Here is a 13,978-nt window from a genome sequence, read left to right on the forward strand (position 1 = left end):
AGCTAGCCAGAAACCCTTGGACTTCACTGTATCATAAGCCAATTAATCCTCTTCTACATGAGAGCCACTTTGAGTGGGATTTCTGGGAATTAAACTAAAAAATCCTAACTAATACACATGTCTTATAAGCCTCTTGTACCAGCCCGTGTCCACTACAGGACCAAGTACAGAGAAGGTGGTCAGGAGACACGTGCCACCTGAATAGAGGCGCACAGGAATCACACCCGCCCTCGGGGCCATCTGGGCCTGGGTCACTAACCAGCGCTTGGGAGGCACTAATTCTGACTCCATGCCCTTCTCACCGATGTACAGGGGCCAAGAAATGCCAGTTGCTATGGCTACTTTCTCCAGATGTGCCCCAAGCCCCAAATGCAAGCAGGCTTCACCACGTCTCCCAACCGTGATCAATCGGTGGTGGTTGCTGGATTAAGGACCGTGAGACAGGTTTCTAGCTGCGCCCAGAAAGGCCCATGAGCAGTTTACCATGTCTCTGCCATGGGAGCGTGAGCGGAGAAGAGTGGGGTGCGCTGGGTACTTCTGACACTCCCAGACACCCTCTGGTCACTCAGCGGTAGAAGCTGGACTGGTCCCCAGGTTTCTAGACTTTCTAGACTAAGCTGTTCCTGACACACCAAATGCTCTCCATCTAACTCTGAGCGGTGAATGCTCTTGACCGTGCCAATGTCCATGAACCCCAACCCCACCCCCGCCCGAGAGCTGGTCTACCTCAGATCCCACCTCTGGAGCAGTTTCTCCAAGGGGCACCGAGGAAACCTTTTGGATAACCTTGGACTCCCCCCGACCCATGCTTTACCTTTGAAGAATGGGCAGATCTTCCACACTGTGGCTGCCCCTTCTCGGTTGTACTGGCCCAGGGCCAGCTCCATGTAGAACAGAGGCATCCCGGCGATGATAAGGAACAGGGTGTATGGGATCAGAAAGGCACCTGGAGGACACAGAGGCAGCGCGTGACCCCCCAGACCCGTGCCCAGCCTTGCGCCTGCCCCTCAGAGCGCCTGCCAGAGCTTCAAGGTCCTCATTCCCCAGCTCCCGGGCCACTTCCCGAAGGTTTTTTGTGGTAGATAAATAGAGGGACACAGAGCCACGAATACAAGTAATTGCCACACTGATAATTGTGGGGGTACCAAGAATAACCATCAGTCATGCTAATGAGCTTCTGTGGTCAGAGCTGTAAAATCTGGCTTCATCAAAACTGAATGGGCTTGTTTCTTGCAGGATTCTTCTGGCCTTCGAGGACGCTTAGAGGTACAGCCTTCACCAGATTCCTCTAACTGCAGAACCTTTCCTTGCGCGAACCGTCGCTCTGGGGGATGCCGATCGCCCCAAGGCCCCCATGTAGAGGTCAGAAAATTGAGATCAGAGAGGGAGAGAGACAGTGCCCAAAGTTACCTATGATTGAGTTTCTAAATTTGCTTCCATATGTCTCATTTTCAGGTCACTGGATTCTTAGTTTCACTAAGAGTCATAATCAGACAGGGTCGCTATGTCCCCCCACCCCCGGGAGGAAACTGATGGCAGAGAAGGAGAGTCGAATCAGTCCTGTAAGCGACAGAAGCGGGACTCGCATTCAGGTCTTCCAGCGCGTCAGGCTCGCTCGCCCTGCTACAGGGGCTGAAGGTAAGTAAACCCCGGAGCAAGTCTCTGAGCAGGGAAGGAGCCCACCCAGAGCATCGCAGAAACTAGAGGGGGCCCCTGGCAAGGAAGGGGCAGCGACTCATCCCTGAGAGAGTTGCCGGTGGGATGAGACATGGGCGAGTTTCAGAGACGATTCTCCGTGTGCCCGGCAGCCCCGGGGTGAGCTTACGGGGGCTCTGAGGTCACGAGGTGACTCACTGGGATACGTGCCATGTCAGCCCCGGCTACAAGCGGGACCGAAGCCAAATGCCAACTCCTTTCCCTGACGCAGCTGGAGGTGCACCTCATCCCCGCCTCTGGCCTTTGGCTAAGATGCCGTAACCTTGGAAACCAAACGCTCTCTGGCCCACCCACACCAGCAAAGTGCAGAAACTGGGAAATATTTCATGACGGTAGCATGAGGACTGGAACGTCCTGGGCTGTGTTCCAGGCACTTTCCGGGCAAGGTCTCATTCCATTTTCACATCAACTCTAAGATGCAGAGATGGTTCTCGATTTTACAGGGGATCATGGCGAAGTCACATGGCACCCCGGGTCAAACACGCCCAGGACGGACTGTCAATCTCCACGTTCTTCCCAGGGCTTCTCCTCAGGAAGCCCGGGGCTCTTAAGGACAAAACATGAAGTGTTGGCCTCAGTACTCAGAAACCTCTCCCTTCTGTAGCAAGAGATGGATCAGCATGTGGGCACAGGAAAGAAACTACCAGAAAGTGAGTACCTCCTATGTATCGAGGAGACACTAAGCACTGGACATCTGGGATCCCATCTGACTTACCCAGAAAAATCTGATTGACCCATTTTTCAGAGGAGGGAACTGAGGCTTGGGGAAATCAAGTGACTTGACCAAGGTCACCCAGCCAGTCAGTGATGGGTGTGGGGTTCAGGCCTAGGTCTGCCTGCCTCCAGAGCTCCAGAGCCATTCCCAACATATTTTGCAGATTCCAGAACATTCCAGCCTCAGTGAAGGCCATGAGTCTAAACAGGGTCTTAGAGGGGAGGGTGTTCTGACCCTGGGGATCTGGAGCCAGCTTAGCCGTCTAATCTGTTGGTCATACCCTGGCCCGATATTCCATCCCCTGGTCCATGCCTGACTTCTCTGCAATGCCCAGGCGCCCACGTCTCTCGATCCCTCCTCATTTCCTGCTTTCAAACTCCGCCCCTGCCCCTCTCCCACACAGAGAGGGCTGATCTGGCACATGAACCCACGTCTGTCCACGGTGGGACGGCAATCCCGGTTGGGGCAGCGATGCTGACGGAGGTAGCTGGTGGTGGTGACATTGGTCAGTACCTGTTACATGCTAAGCCACACACTAATTATTCATGTAAAACCATCCCCAAGAGAGAGTTACCACTAATTCGGTCAAGTAGCTTGTCCAGACTAGGAAGTATGCAGCTGGGTTTCAAACCTGGATCTCTTTGAGCCCCACTCCGTCTGTGGCCACCTACCACTGCCCTTGGCAGACAGCAGCCAGAGAGGAGAGGACATAGAGCTATCCAACTGTTGAACAGGTCTGAAGACTGAAGTCGGTGGCCCAAGGGACAGTGGGGAAGGAAAAAGCCGGGAATCACGGCTCAGATCCCGGCCCTGCAGTTTGCTTCTGCTGACAGGACATTCTTTTTTTACAACAAAAGGGAAAGTGCAATGTCAACCAGCTAACCAGGTGTCTCACCTGGGCCAGTTTTCTCAACTCTTACACCTCTGGGTGGCACCTGCCAACAGGCAGGTGGATTGCCTAGGCTGAGATTCATCTCCTCTTGTGCCTGGCTGGGAGTCCCAGCAAGGGAGAGAAGGAGGGAAGAGGATGGGTCTGCACAAGCCCGAGGCTCTTCTCCTGAATGCATTTGATGTGGGCCGGCCACCACTTCAGGAGGCAACAGCCCAGAACCCTCCAGAAAGATGAAACAGCTGAGTGTGGCTAAAAACCAGAAAGCTGCCCTGTGGCCAGTGCCTTATTCTCAAAGAAGACGTTGACCAGCTAGTTGGCCCAAACCCCTTTGCAGAAAGATCTGGAGGAAGCTGGGGCAGAGCTGAAGAGCCGGAAAGGGATTTCAGGGGTGACTGAGGTCAGCTGAGGAGGCCTCTCTTAGAAACAGGCCTGCAGCAGCTCCTGGAGAAACTGAGGCTGGATTGCAAACTTTCTAGAAGTTACTGTCCTGCAAGGCCTATAACCACCACATTCTCACCGGCCTGCTACATCTTCATGTGTAGGACCGTCCCTTGCAACAGCTGCAAGCAGCCTCGCATGGGTCCTGAGAGCGGAGAACCTCAGGGGCCACAGCCCACTATCCTGTCTTGATTCTGGAATGCTCTGGTTGTGCAGGTGCTGGTGTGCAGACCTGGAGAAGCCCCTACGGGGCATACCTCCTGAGCCTTCAGCCCACATGCATGTACACAGATGCATACCTGTGCACACTCAGGATCCTACTCCACACTGACGCCCACAAACACACGAGGAAAAGAACCGTCAGCTGTAAAAGGGACTCTGACAAATGGCCTTGGATGAATTTAGTAAGAAAAGCATCTGTCCCAGCACCTCTAGCCCAGTGCACACTGCCTGACACCCCACCACTATAGAGGAACCCTACTGGTCAGAGAGGGGCTCTGGAATCTTCTGTGCATATGCCATGGCAGTCCTCAGGAAGGGGAGCCCAGTGGTCACTAAGTTCCGAGTGGGATGCACCCGGGCAGATGAGGAGGGCAAATGAGGAGGAGCTCGGGAAAGGAGAGCGAACGCCTATAGGGGGCTCAGCTAGAGGTGGTAGGGCGCAGGCCTGCTGGGGATTTGGGGTGAGGTGGTGAGAGTGTGATCAGGGAGGGGCTGCAGGAAGGAGAGGAGGGTCCCCTGATACCTAGCTGAACCCACTTCCCAGACTGCTGGGGGCCGGATTCCTCAAACTGTGCCTTCTGGCCACACCCTGATATACCAAGAAGTAAAAACCCACAAAACTACTTCCTTGGTGCCCATAGCTCAGCTATGGATGGTCACTGCCCTTGGCTTTCACCAGATCTCCATGGAAACCTCGGTCCACGCCGATACTTAGCCAGATTTGTGCCCCCTCCCCGAACACCCCAAAGGCATAGTAGACATAAGGGTGCAAGAGAGGGTGAGATTTCTGTAGGAGACAGTGCCGCTCCCCACAGGTGCACGGGTGGGTTCGGGGGCAAGAGTACACATGGAGATCTACACCCCACGTGGCCACGTTTTTCAACACGACACGTCAGGCCATACCTTTTAGATCGAACATGCTCTGTCTTCTTACCGCGACAACTAGACCTCCATGACGGTTCTATTATAAGGTTCAATTTTGGAATCCTCCCTTTTTTTGGCTCTGCACGGCAGTGTGATAGCATGGGGGGGAGCCCATTTGCCCGCACCCTGCTTCTTCCCCACCTCAGCGCTGTCCAATGACATGCAAGGCCTTCTGCACACACGTGTGGACTCTTGCATCCACGTGTCTAAGCTCTGTCCACACCCCTGCAGACAGTGGGCCCCTGGCCTCTCCTGGGACCCGAGCCCTGCACACCTGCAGCACAGCCCACATGAGAGAAGGAATGAGGTGGGAGGTCCACGAAGACCCAGAAGGGGGTTGGGGTGTTTGCGCAGGGACATCCAGGGTCTGGGTACCTGGAGTGGTGCAGGGGGGAGGCAGTGTCCTGGGCGGGCAGGCTCCCTAGGCCCGGGCCTCGGTGAGAAGCAGAGGAGGGCTGAACAGGGCTCTCTAAAGCACAGGGCCCAGGGCCGACCCCCTGTGACATAATGTGATATATAGATATTTGGTCTCTGCTCTGCGTTCCTGACAAAAAGCTCTTAAAAACCCTCGAAATTTTCTAAGTGGGAGTGATAGGAATGTCTTATACAGAGCTTCTAAATCCCTTGGAATTTTCTGGGTGATAGGAGGATCTTTTGTTCTAATGAGATAATTCTTGGTGGGCTCCTGGGTGGGGGCCTGGTCCCCAGGAAGGCCAAACCCTGATTAGAAGCTTGGAACTTTCAGCCCCAGCCTCCAACCTCCGGGACAGAAAGAGGGGCTGGAGATGAAGCTAAAACCGATGATGCCCACGTGTCGAAGCTTCCATAAAGATCTCTGAACTACGGAACTCGGAAAACTTCTGAGCTGGACAACACATCCACGTGCCAGGAGGGGGACCCACCCCAACTCCGCAAGGGCAGAAACTCCTGTGCTCGGGACTCTTCCAGACCTTGCCCCACGTACCTCCTCATCTGGCTGCTCCTCGGGATCCTTTCTCATACCCTTTATAACAAGCTGGAAGATGTAAGTCAGTGCCTCCCTGAGTTCTAGGAGCTGCCATAGCCAATGACTGCACCTGACGAGGGGATCCTGGAAATCCCTGATTTACAGCCGGGTGTCAGCCGCAGACCTTGACCGGCATCTGAAGTGGGGAGACCCCTGAACCTGTGGGGCCTGCTGACTCCAGGTCGATACCCAACTGGGGCCTGGGGAGTTGGAGCGCTGGTCCATGTGGGGAAGCGCGGAGGACAGGCTCCGCGTCACCAGTTTGCTGCGATAACTGGCAATGATGGAGGAGAAGCACTTAGGAGGCACTCAGGAGGTGCTCTGTGCACGAGAATCATGTCCTGCCATCACGCAGGACAGCGCACGCAACTGGAAATCGCCAAGGCGGCCATCGCCCGTGGAGTTGAGGGTGGCTGGGTCCTTCACAGAGCACAGCCTTGAACGCCTGCTGGAGGCTCGCCAACACGGAGGGGCTTTGAGGCAGTCCCTTGGGGCCTCATGTCCCCGTCCCAAGGGAGGCTGGCTACTCCCTTGCGGCCAAAGAAGAGTGTGCGGACCACAGGCAGGAAGAGGGTCAAGGGTCCCCCCAGGCCACCGCCAGCCCCATGACCACAAAGGGCTCCCACAGTGCTGTCCAGAAGCCCCTCACGAATGAGGGAGCTGCTCCCCCGCGGCTAGCACTGCTCAGCCCTCAATCGTTAGGCCTTTGGCCAGTGCCTCAGTTCAAGAGATCCACCGCAACCAAGGCCACGTCCCCTTCCCAAGACAGCTGTATCCACTGACCAACTGACATCAGGGCATAGTCCCAGCCTCCTCACCTCAACTCAGGACAAGTCTGGGGGAGCCACCCCAGTCTCCGAGTTCCCCACGGTCAGCTGAGGCTTTGCTGAACCTGGTGGCCAACCTCTCCATCTGGCCAGCACCCCTTCCCTCAATCCCTCCCCCGGCAGCCTCCCCTGTCCCTCCGCCTTCCTTCTGGCCTTAGAGCCACGGAGAACAAAACGGATCGGTCTTGTCCAAAGCGATGCTTTGCGCACTGGGCGTCCACTGTAGCATCCCCGCTCTGAGCCTTCGCCAGCTAAACAGCTGGCTTCATGTGGCCATTCCTTGAGCGAAACGCTCCAGTTCTTACACAAAACCAAGCCCAGATCATTCAAGTTTGTCAACACAGACTCCGCCCAGGGTAGGGTATCAGAACCATGGGGTGACGCCTCGTGGTTCCTCCCCCACAAGACTTATCTTCTCTTTAGGGGCCTCAAGGACCACAGTGGGCCCCTGCCCACGGGCCTCAGGATCCCCCTAACTTCCGCCCAAGTGGAGTCTTGCAGCTGTGGACTCCTGCCTTTCACTGAGATCAGCCGGGAGCATGGGAACATGCCTGCTGTTCAGGAGGGAGCTCCCCACAGAGTGACCTACACATTCAGCTTAGGTGCTTCCAGCTGATCTCTGAGTTGACCTTGGCTCTGAGACCAGGGAACACCCCCAGCGAGGAAACGTGCCCACTTCCTGATAGATGAACACCCCCGGCTCCTTTCAGGAGGTCCCTGTGGGTGAAACTCAGGGGAACTAATGTTGGGGTGCTCCTCATGTAACAATTCTTCCTCTGCTGTCAACTTTGCAGGGTCTGGCCTGATTTTTATTAATGAAGCTGAGACTTTCCCTAGAGCTCCTTGAAGGTTGAGGTTTTCCATCTCGGTCCTGGTCTCTTTAAAATGAACCAAGAAAAGGGTGTTCTGGATGCTCAGAACTACATTATGGAAGGAAATGCTACCCACAAAGAATAGTAGAACCTCATCTCCCTCATTCGGGGTATGATACTTCCAATAACAGAATCCAAGATGACGTTACATTTTAGGATATCTACCCTAGACTATGAACTCCCTAAAGGGGGAGGGGTTGCCTTTTGCTCATCTCTGTGTTCCTGGCATATGGTGGGCATGTTGGAAATGCTTTCTTGTGCAGTAAGTGGCTCCCAGCAGTGACTCACGTGGAGGATGTGGCTAATGAAAGTCCCAGGGCCTTCCTCCACTTGCACGGTGACCTAATCCTTACTTAGGCAGTTGGGTCTGGGACCAAAGAAAAGGGTGTAACTTTTATCCCCGTGAAATCCCATCTTGCTGGAAACAGCTTCTTTAGATCTTTTTGACCAGCTCAGAGCAATGAGCCACATCATGCTGATGATCCCAGATTCAAGACTCAGCTCTAGTCCCCGATGAGCACCAACTTGTTCTGCAAACTCGTCAGTGGAGGGCCCCATGCACCTGAGCTGAACAATCAGTTTGGCAAGCTCAAGGTGTAGACGGCCTCCTACAGCCAGGCCGGATGTGAGAGCACTTGAGATTGCAAACCTCTGATCTCTGCAACAGCCAGCACTTCACATCCAGCCTCCAGAAGCCCAGGTATTTTGGCCGAGAAGGTTCCCACCCTCATGGGCTATGGGCACCTGACACCCTCAGCATACTAGGGAAGGAGAAGAACCCTATCCGGGACCAGAACCACATCTCACGGGCCCCTGTGCAGGAATGTTAATCCCCATCTTCCAGGTGAGCAAAGAGCAATGGGAGGAGGTCAGACTCTCAGAACACAGAGCACAGCCCAGCTCTTGATTCTCGATTCCCCAGGCCGAGGTGTGTCTGCTGTCCAGCCTGACTCCCTTTCCTTAATTTCCTCCCAGAATTAATTCTGCTCCCACCAAACTCAGGACCCCACTGTACTCCTGGGTCTAGCCTGCAATTAAAAATCATCAAACAAGGGGCGCCTGGGTAGCTCAGTCGTTAAGCGTCCGCCTTCGGCTCAGGTCACGATTCCAGGGTCCTGGGATCGAGCCCCACATCCGGCTCCGTGCTCGGCAGGAAGCCTGCTTCTCCCTCTCCCACTCCCCCTGCTTGTGTTCCCTCTCTCACTGTGTCTCTCTCTGTGTCAAATAAATAAATAAAATCTTGAAAAAATAATCAAACAACTTTCTCCTTCTTTGCACAAGGAAACTGAGGCCCAGAGAGGAGGAGTCCAGGGCTCCATTTCCAGGAAGTGTCAGGCTCAGATTCAAACCCAGGTCTGTCTGAACCGGAGACCACGTGTCTAACACCACAGTACTCGTCTCAAACAGAAACAGCCATTGCCAAGACCCCTCTCCTGGCAAGGAAGGCAGACGTGGAGACCCAGGCGATCTGCCCACGCCTCCCCGGCGACCAGCCCACACCAAGCCCAAGACCACAGGTGCAGGGGAGATTCTAACACCCTGAAAACAGCCCCCACGGCCTGGCACTGTCTCTCTATTTGAGAAGGTTGTGGAATTTCCAAGTCTGGCTTTCCCCGTCGGTAGCATCCCACACGTGTGTGGCCCAGCAGCTGGCCTCTGGGAAGACGTTCAGACAGGCTGATCATTCCCAGGAATTTATTCAGAAAGTATCAGCCGGGGTCCTAAACTATTGGCACCTTTAACATTTCACAACATGCTCTGGTCTGCGCCAGCGTGCACAGCCAGACTTGGAGGTTACCACGTTCAAACTGGCACCCGAAGATCACCCGGGCTAGTAAATCACAGGCCGGCGGAGTCCTGGCTTGGGTGCGGCGCTGAGCCAGGTCATCGGAGAAGGATAGCTCTTGGGGGTCCAGCTGTAGCGGGGAGCTCGGGCTGGGAGAGGGGCTGGGCCAGGCCCAGAGAAACAGAGTTGGGATTCAAACTTGGGTCTTCGGGCTGCTTCCACAATCACAGGATACCCACCTGCCAACATGCTGACCCATCTCAGGGGCTGACTCTAGAATTAGGGTTAAGAACTGATCTCCAAGGAGCCAGCCAGGAGGGCTCAGCAGAGATGAAGGTCCGAAGGGGCCAGCTGAGCTCCCCCAGAGGGCTGAGGGGTAGTTCAGAAAAGGAGCTGCCTTCGAATTCGGAGATGGAGGGTGAAGCTACCCTGGGTCAACCACAAGTGGAAATTCACTGGTACAACTTCCCTGCCCCTTAACCTGATATTCAAGGTCTCCAGGGCCGGGCCCCAACTTGCCTCTCCGCCCTTAGCTCTGCTGGCTTGCCCTCCCGCCAAGCCCGCACTCCTCATCTTTGAGATGATATACCAAGTGCATTCTCGAACAACAAGAATGCCTCCTACCGTCTCAAGGCTTATCCATGCACCTCCCATCCTGAGGGGCTAAGCTCCCAGGACAGTGCACCTCCCCATCTTTCCCAAGCAGCCCCTCCTCAGGCCTTTAGAGCACTTGTCACCTCTCCCAGCCATTTCCCACATCATCAAAATGTGGTTAAGGAAGAGTAACAGTTACCTTTACTAGGGGCCAGAGTCCCTGTCTGGCTCTCCATGAGCCTTGTATCACATTATCCCATGCTCACCCTCTGAGGGGAAAACCATTCTTTCCATTTGACAGATGGAGACATCGAGGCAGGAGAGGCCGCCCAAAGTACCGCTGGCAGAAGCTGGAAGCCGGGACTCCACAGCCAAGGCCGCTGACCTCTAGCCTGCCGGCCCCACCCCAGCAGAGCGAGCGCCCTCTCTTGGTCAGCTACTGCCGGGGGCTCCCGCTGTCTCTGGATAGGCCTTAGGGCTTGGATCGTTCCATTCATTTACTCATTCAATAGAAGGCTGTTGGGTACCTTCTACCACATTCCTAGAATCTGGACCTTATTTTGAGCATTCGAAATAGAGGCAGGAAAAAGCCACCGTCTATGCTCTCGATGTGCCCCCGTCTGTTTGGGTGACCGATACACACAGAGATAAATGACCAAACAACTCAGGTGGGTGATATGCAGGGTTCTCGGACCAAGGAGAGGGAGCTTCCCGCCCAGTTTGCCTAGAAATCGGAACCTGTGACAAATTGGCTGTGTTTGTAACGCGCCCCCCCCCCCCCCGCCAGCACCTGGTGTATCACTGTGCATGCAGCAGGTGCTCACAGTTGATGGCAATGGCCCTGGGAGCTCGAAGTGTCAGTGGGAGCTCTAGAATATCCATCTAGCCAATGTGTCCAGTTGGCCATCTGGGGTGCATTTAGTTTCAACCAACACTTACAACAGTGGAAATGGCGTGTAATGGCGTGACGCTTTAGGTGACTAAAGCTCCTGGCAGGCAGACGTGGTGATGAATATATGTAGGGGGCCCCTGCAGAGCCTAGCACTGTGCCTCACACCGAGAGGAACCTGAGAACTATTGCTGATTCATGAGAGGGCCTCCTGCTGTCTAGGGACACGCAGTCTCGGACAGCCCCTTGAGGACATGCTGGATGGCGCATCTTAGGGTCTCAGTCTGTCTTTCATTCGTCATCTCCCCACCTGCTAAAAATACGTGGGATCTGCCTTTCCTCCCTCCCTGGGCCCAAAGGGCCAGAATTCTTAAGGTCAACCAGAGACTCTTGAGAGGCTGCAGCAGCCAACCAAGGGAGAGTGTCCCCTCTGGATAGTGCTTCCCATTTCTCAACCAGAGTGAGGGTCCAGAGCAAGCACTAAAGCAAACAGCTAGGTCCCAGAGCCTATGGCACCAGTCGCGAGCTTTCCCTTTACCGGGTTCCAAATCCTCACCCTGCCTGCCTCTGACCACCTGGAGTCATGAGCTAGAGCCACTGCCAGGCAGGATGACCCAGTGGATAGAAGTTTCCAGAATTGGGCCCCCCTTTGCCAACGTCTTCCTCCCTGCCATTTTCCCAGGCTCCCTGCAGGGCACCCCTGAACTCACTCCAGCAAGGGGCAGAAGACTGGGGTGGTTTGGGCACCCAGGAACAAAGGCTCTCAAGAAGGAGCTACGGTCTTAGGACCTTGTGCCCCACCCCTAGGCCCCTTCTTCCAGGGCTCTGCCCTTTGAATGAGCCGAAGTTGGTCTCTAGACTGGCATCCCAGGCAGGTAGGTCATCTGTCACCTGGCTCGGGATAGAGGAGAGAGCCTGGCTGCTTCCACTGGAGTTTTCTCCAGGCCCCTCTCCCACTCTACCCTGCATTGTGGCCAGGACCCGCGGAGGTAAAGGCTTCATCCCCATCAGCCGGGCCTCCTGCCTCCAGGATTAGGCCAGTTCTTGGTACCTAATGACGCATCCTAGCGCCTCCAGCAACACAACCACCATCCTGAGAGAGGAGTTCCCTCTGACACTAGCTTCTCTCTGTGTGTCTCTTTTCCAGAGTGTTTGTCCCCAAGAGTGTGGGGCCCCCCAAGTGCCTTCAGGGAGCCCACATCTTCTCTCCCCTTTTGGCCCAGAGGTCCCTGCCCTAAGGCTCAGAGTGCTGGAGTTAGGGTCCCTGTGTGCCTGGTTGTCACATCTTGTGCACTTCTGGTGCCCCTTCCAGAGCTCTCCAGATCTGCACCTCTCTTCCTGCGAACCATCAAAAGATCAGTGTTTCTCACCCAACTTAGGGCCCCAGATTCTGTTCTTCCACCCATGCGCTTATCACTGTCCAGGGGCAAGCCTCCACTTCCCTTTTCCACCGGGGCCTCCACTTCTATTTCCATGAGCCCTGTCGAGACCCTTCCTGCGCTCCAGACTCGCTCGCGTGCTTCCTCCGCTCCTGCGCGCATCCCAGCTTCTCCATCCCAGCCCCTATCCCCGGCCGCTGCTGCGGACGGGTAGCCTCCCTCATCCACACCCCCAGCCCATCAGGGGGCTCACCACCACCGTTCTTGTAGCAGAGGTAGGGGAAGCGCCACACGTTGGCCAGGTCCACCGCGAAGCCTATCACCGACAGCAGGAAGTCGATCTTCTTGCCCCAGGTCTCCCGGGGCTGCTCGTCGTCGGCGCCGGACGCCAGGAGACACTGGACGCCGTTGCGCTCTTTCACCACCAACAGCTCGGCGGCTTTGCGCCCTCGCACAGGCTGCTCGGGCCCCTGGTCCGCCCCGCTGTTCTCGGGCTGCACCTGCGGCTTCATCCGCGCCAGAAGCATGGGTGCGGTTGGCGAGGGGAACGTCAGCGGGACTGGGAGCACGCCGAGGCTCTGCGCGGATGAAAGGAAAAGATGCGGTCATCAAGCCATCCCGCCCTGCTTGCGCCTCCCGAGACCTCCCGGGACCTCCCGGGAGCGCGGAGACACAGCGGCCAGCGCGCACTGGGCGGACGTGGGGTTCCCCCAAACCCGAGCGCGTCTGTTGGAAAAAATAATTGGAAACAGTGGTAGTGGCGGGCGGAACTGAGACGGAACCGAGAGGTGGAGACCGCCCCCGTCCGCCCCGTGGGTCGGGCCCGGGACCCCGCAGCGCTTCCCTCATTCGCCCGTTCCCTCTCGCCCCCAGATGGCGGGGCTGGGACACGCGGAGGCTGAGGTTTCCCAGGGGCGGGGACCCTGCCAGTGCCGTTTGCCGCCCCCTGCCCCCCAGCTCGGATCGGTGCCGCCTCGCAGCCCCAGGAGCCTCCCGGACACTCACCCTTCTGCACTTCAAACTCGCTGCCACTCTCGCTCTGCGCTCGCAGCCCGGGCCTCCCCGGCACACCTCGGCCAGGCGGCGCGCAGGGCGCACTCACGTGTCCGGCAGCGCCGCGATCCCGGGTGCCCGGCCTGGCCGCGGCGCGCTGTGGGGCGCGGGCCGGGGCTGGGCTCCGCCGCGTGGCGCTGGGGCACGGCCGGAGGAGCGCGGGAGGCGCGGGGCGGCCGGCGGGGCGCGGGCTGGCTGGTTCTGGCCGCGCCGGGCGGGGGCCGGCCTGGTAATGTAGCCTGCGCCCCAGGTAACGCGCCGATTGCATTAAGCCCGCGCCGGGCCCGCTCCGTCTGGAGCCTGTTAGCGCTAATGGGGACTGACAGCGCGGCCGGGGCTGGGTAGGGGCGGGGGCGCGGCGCGGGCTCGGGGGGCGACTCGGGGACCCGGGCGCCCGCTCACTTGCCAGCACGCACCGGCGCGCCAGACGCAGCTCCCGGGGGCACGGGGCTCTGACTTCCCACCACGGGAAGAGAGCGAGACGCCCAGAACTGGGGTCAGAGTCGCGTCTGAGAGGGGGCCGGGAAAAGACCAGGGAGCGCAAATGACCCGAGTCAGGATCGGCGCTGTCATCCGCCGCAGGCCACTTAAACTACCCTGCGGAGCTTCTCCATCAACAAAGCGGGAATGCTCTGCTCGGTGCCTGCCTAGGTTGGCAAACCTGC

General features: G+C 56.9%; 1 protein-coding gene across 1 annotated transcript in view; it reads right to left on the reverse strand.

Moving 5' to 3' along the window:
• The window catches only part of SLC6A2 (solute carrier family 6 member 2), a 46,575-nt gene extending 33,235 nt beyond the window's left edge, over positions 1-13,340 (reverse strand). Inside the window, exons 1-3 of the mRNA XM_035025188.1 lie at positions 13,266-13,340; positions 12,514-12,838; positions 815-946 (exon numbers count right to left, since the gene is read on the reverse strand). Of these exons, the coding sequence (XP_034881079.1) occupies positions 815-946; positions 12,514-12,787 (406 nt within the window). The 5' untranslated portion in view covers positions 12,788-12,838; positions 13,266-13,340. The remainder of the gene's footprint in view (positions 1-814; positions 947-12,513; positions 12,839-13,265) is intronic.
• Positions 13,341-13,978: the final 638 nt, after the last annotated feature.

The sequence above is a fragment of the Mirounga leonina genome, unplaced genomic scaffold (genome assembly GCF_011800145.1).
Source record: "Mirounga leonina isolate KUSES-001 unplaced genomic scaffold, KU_Mleo_1.0 Mir_180, whole genome shotgun sequence".
NCBI lineage: Eukaryota > Metazoa > Chordata > Mammalia > Carnivora > Phocidae > Mirounga > Mirounga leonina.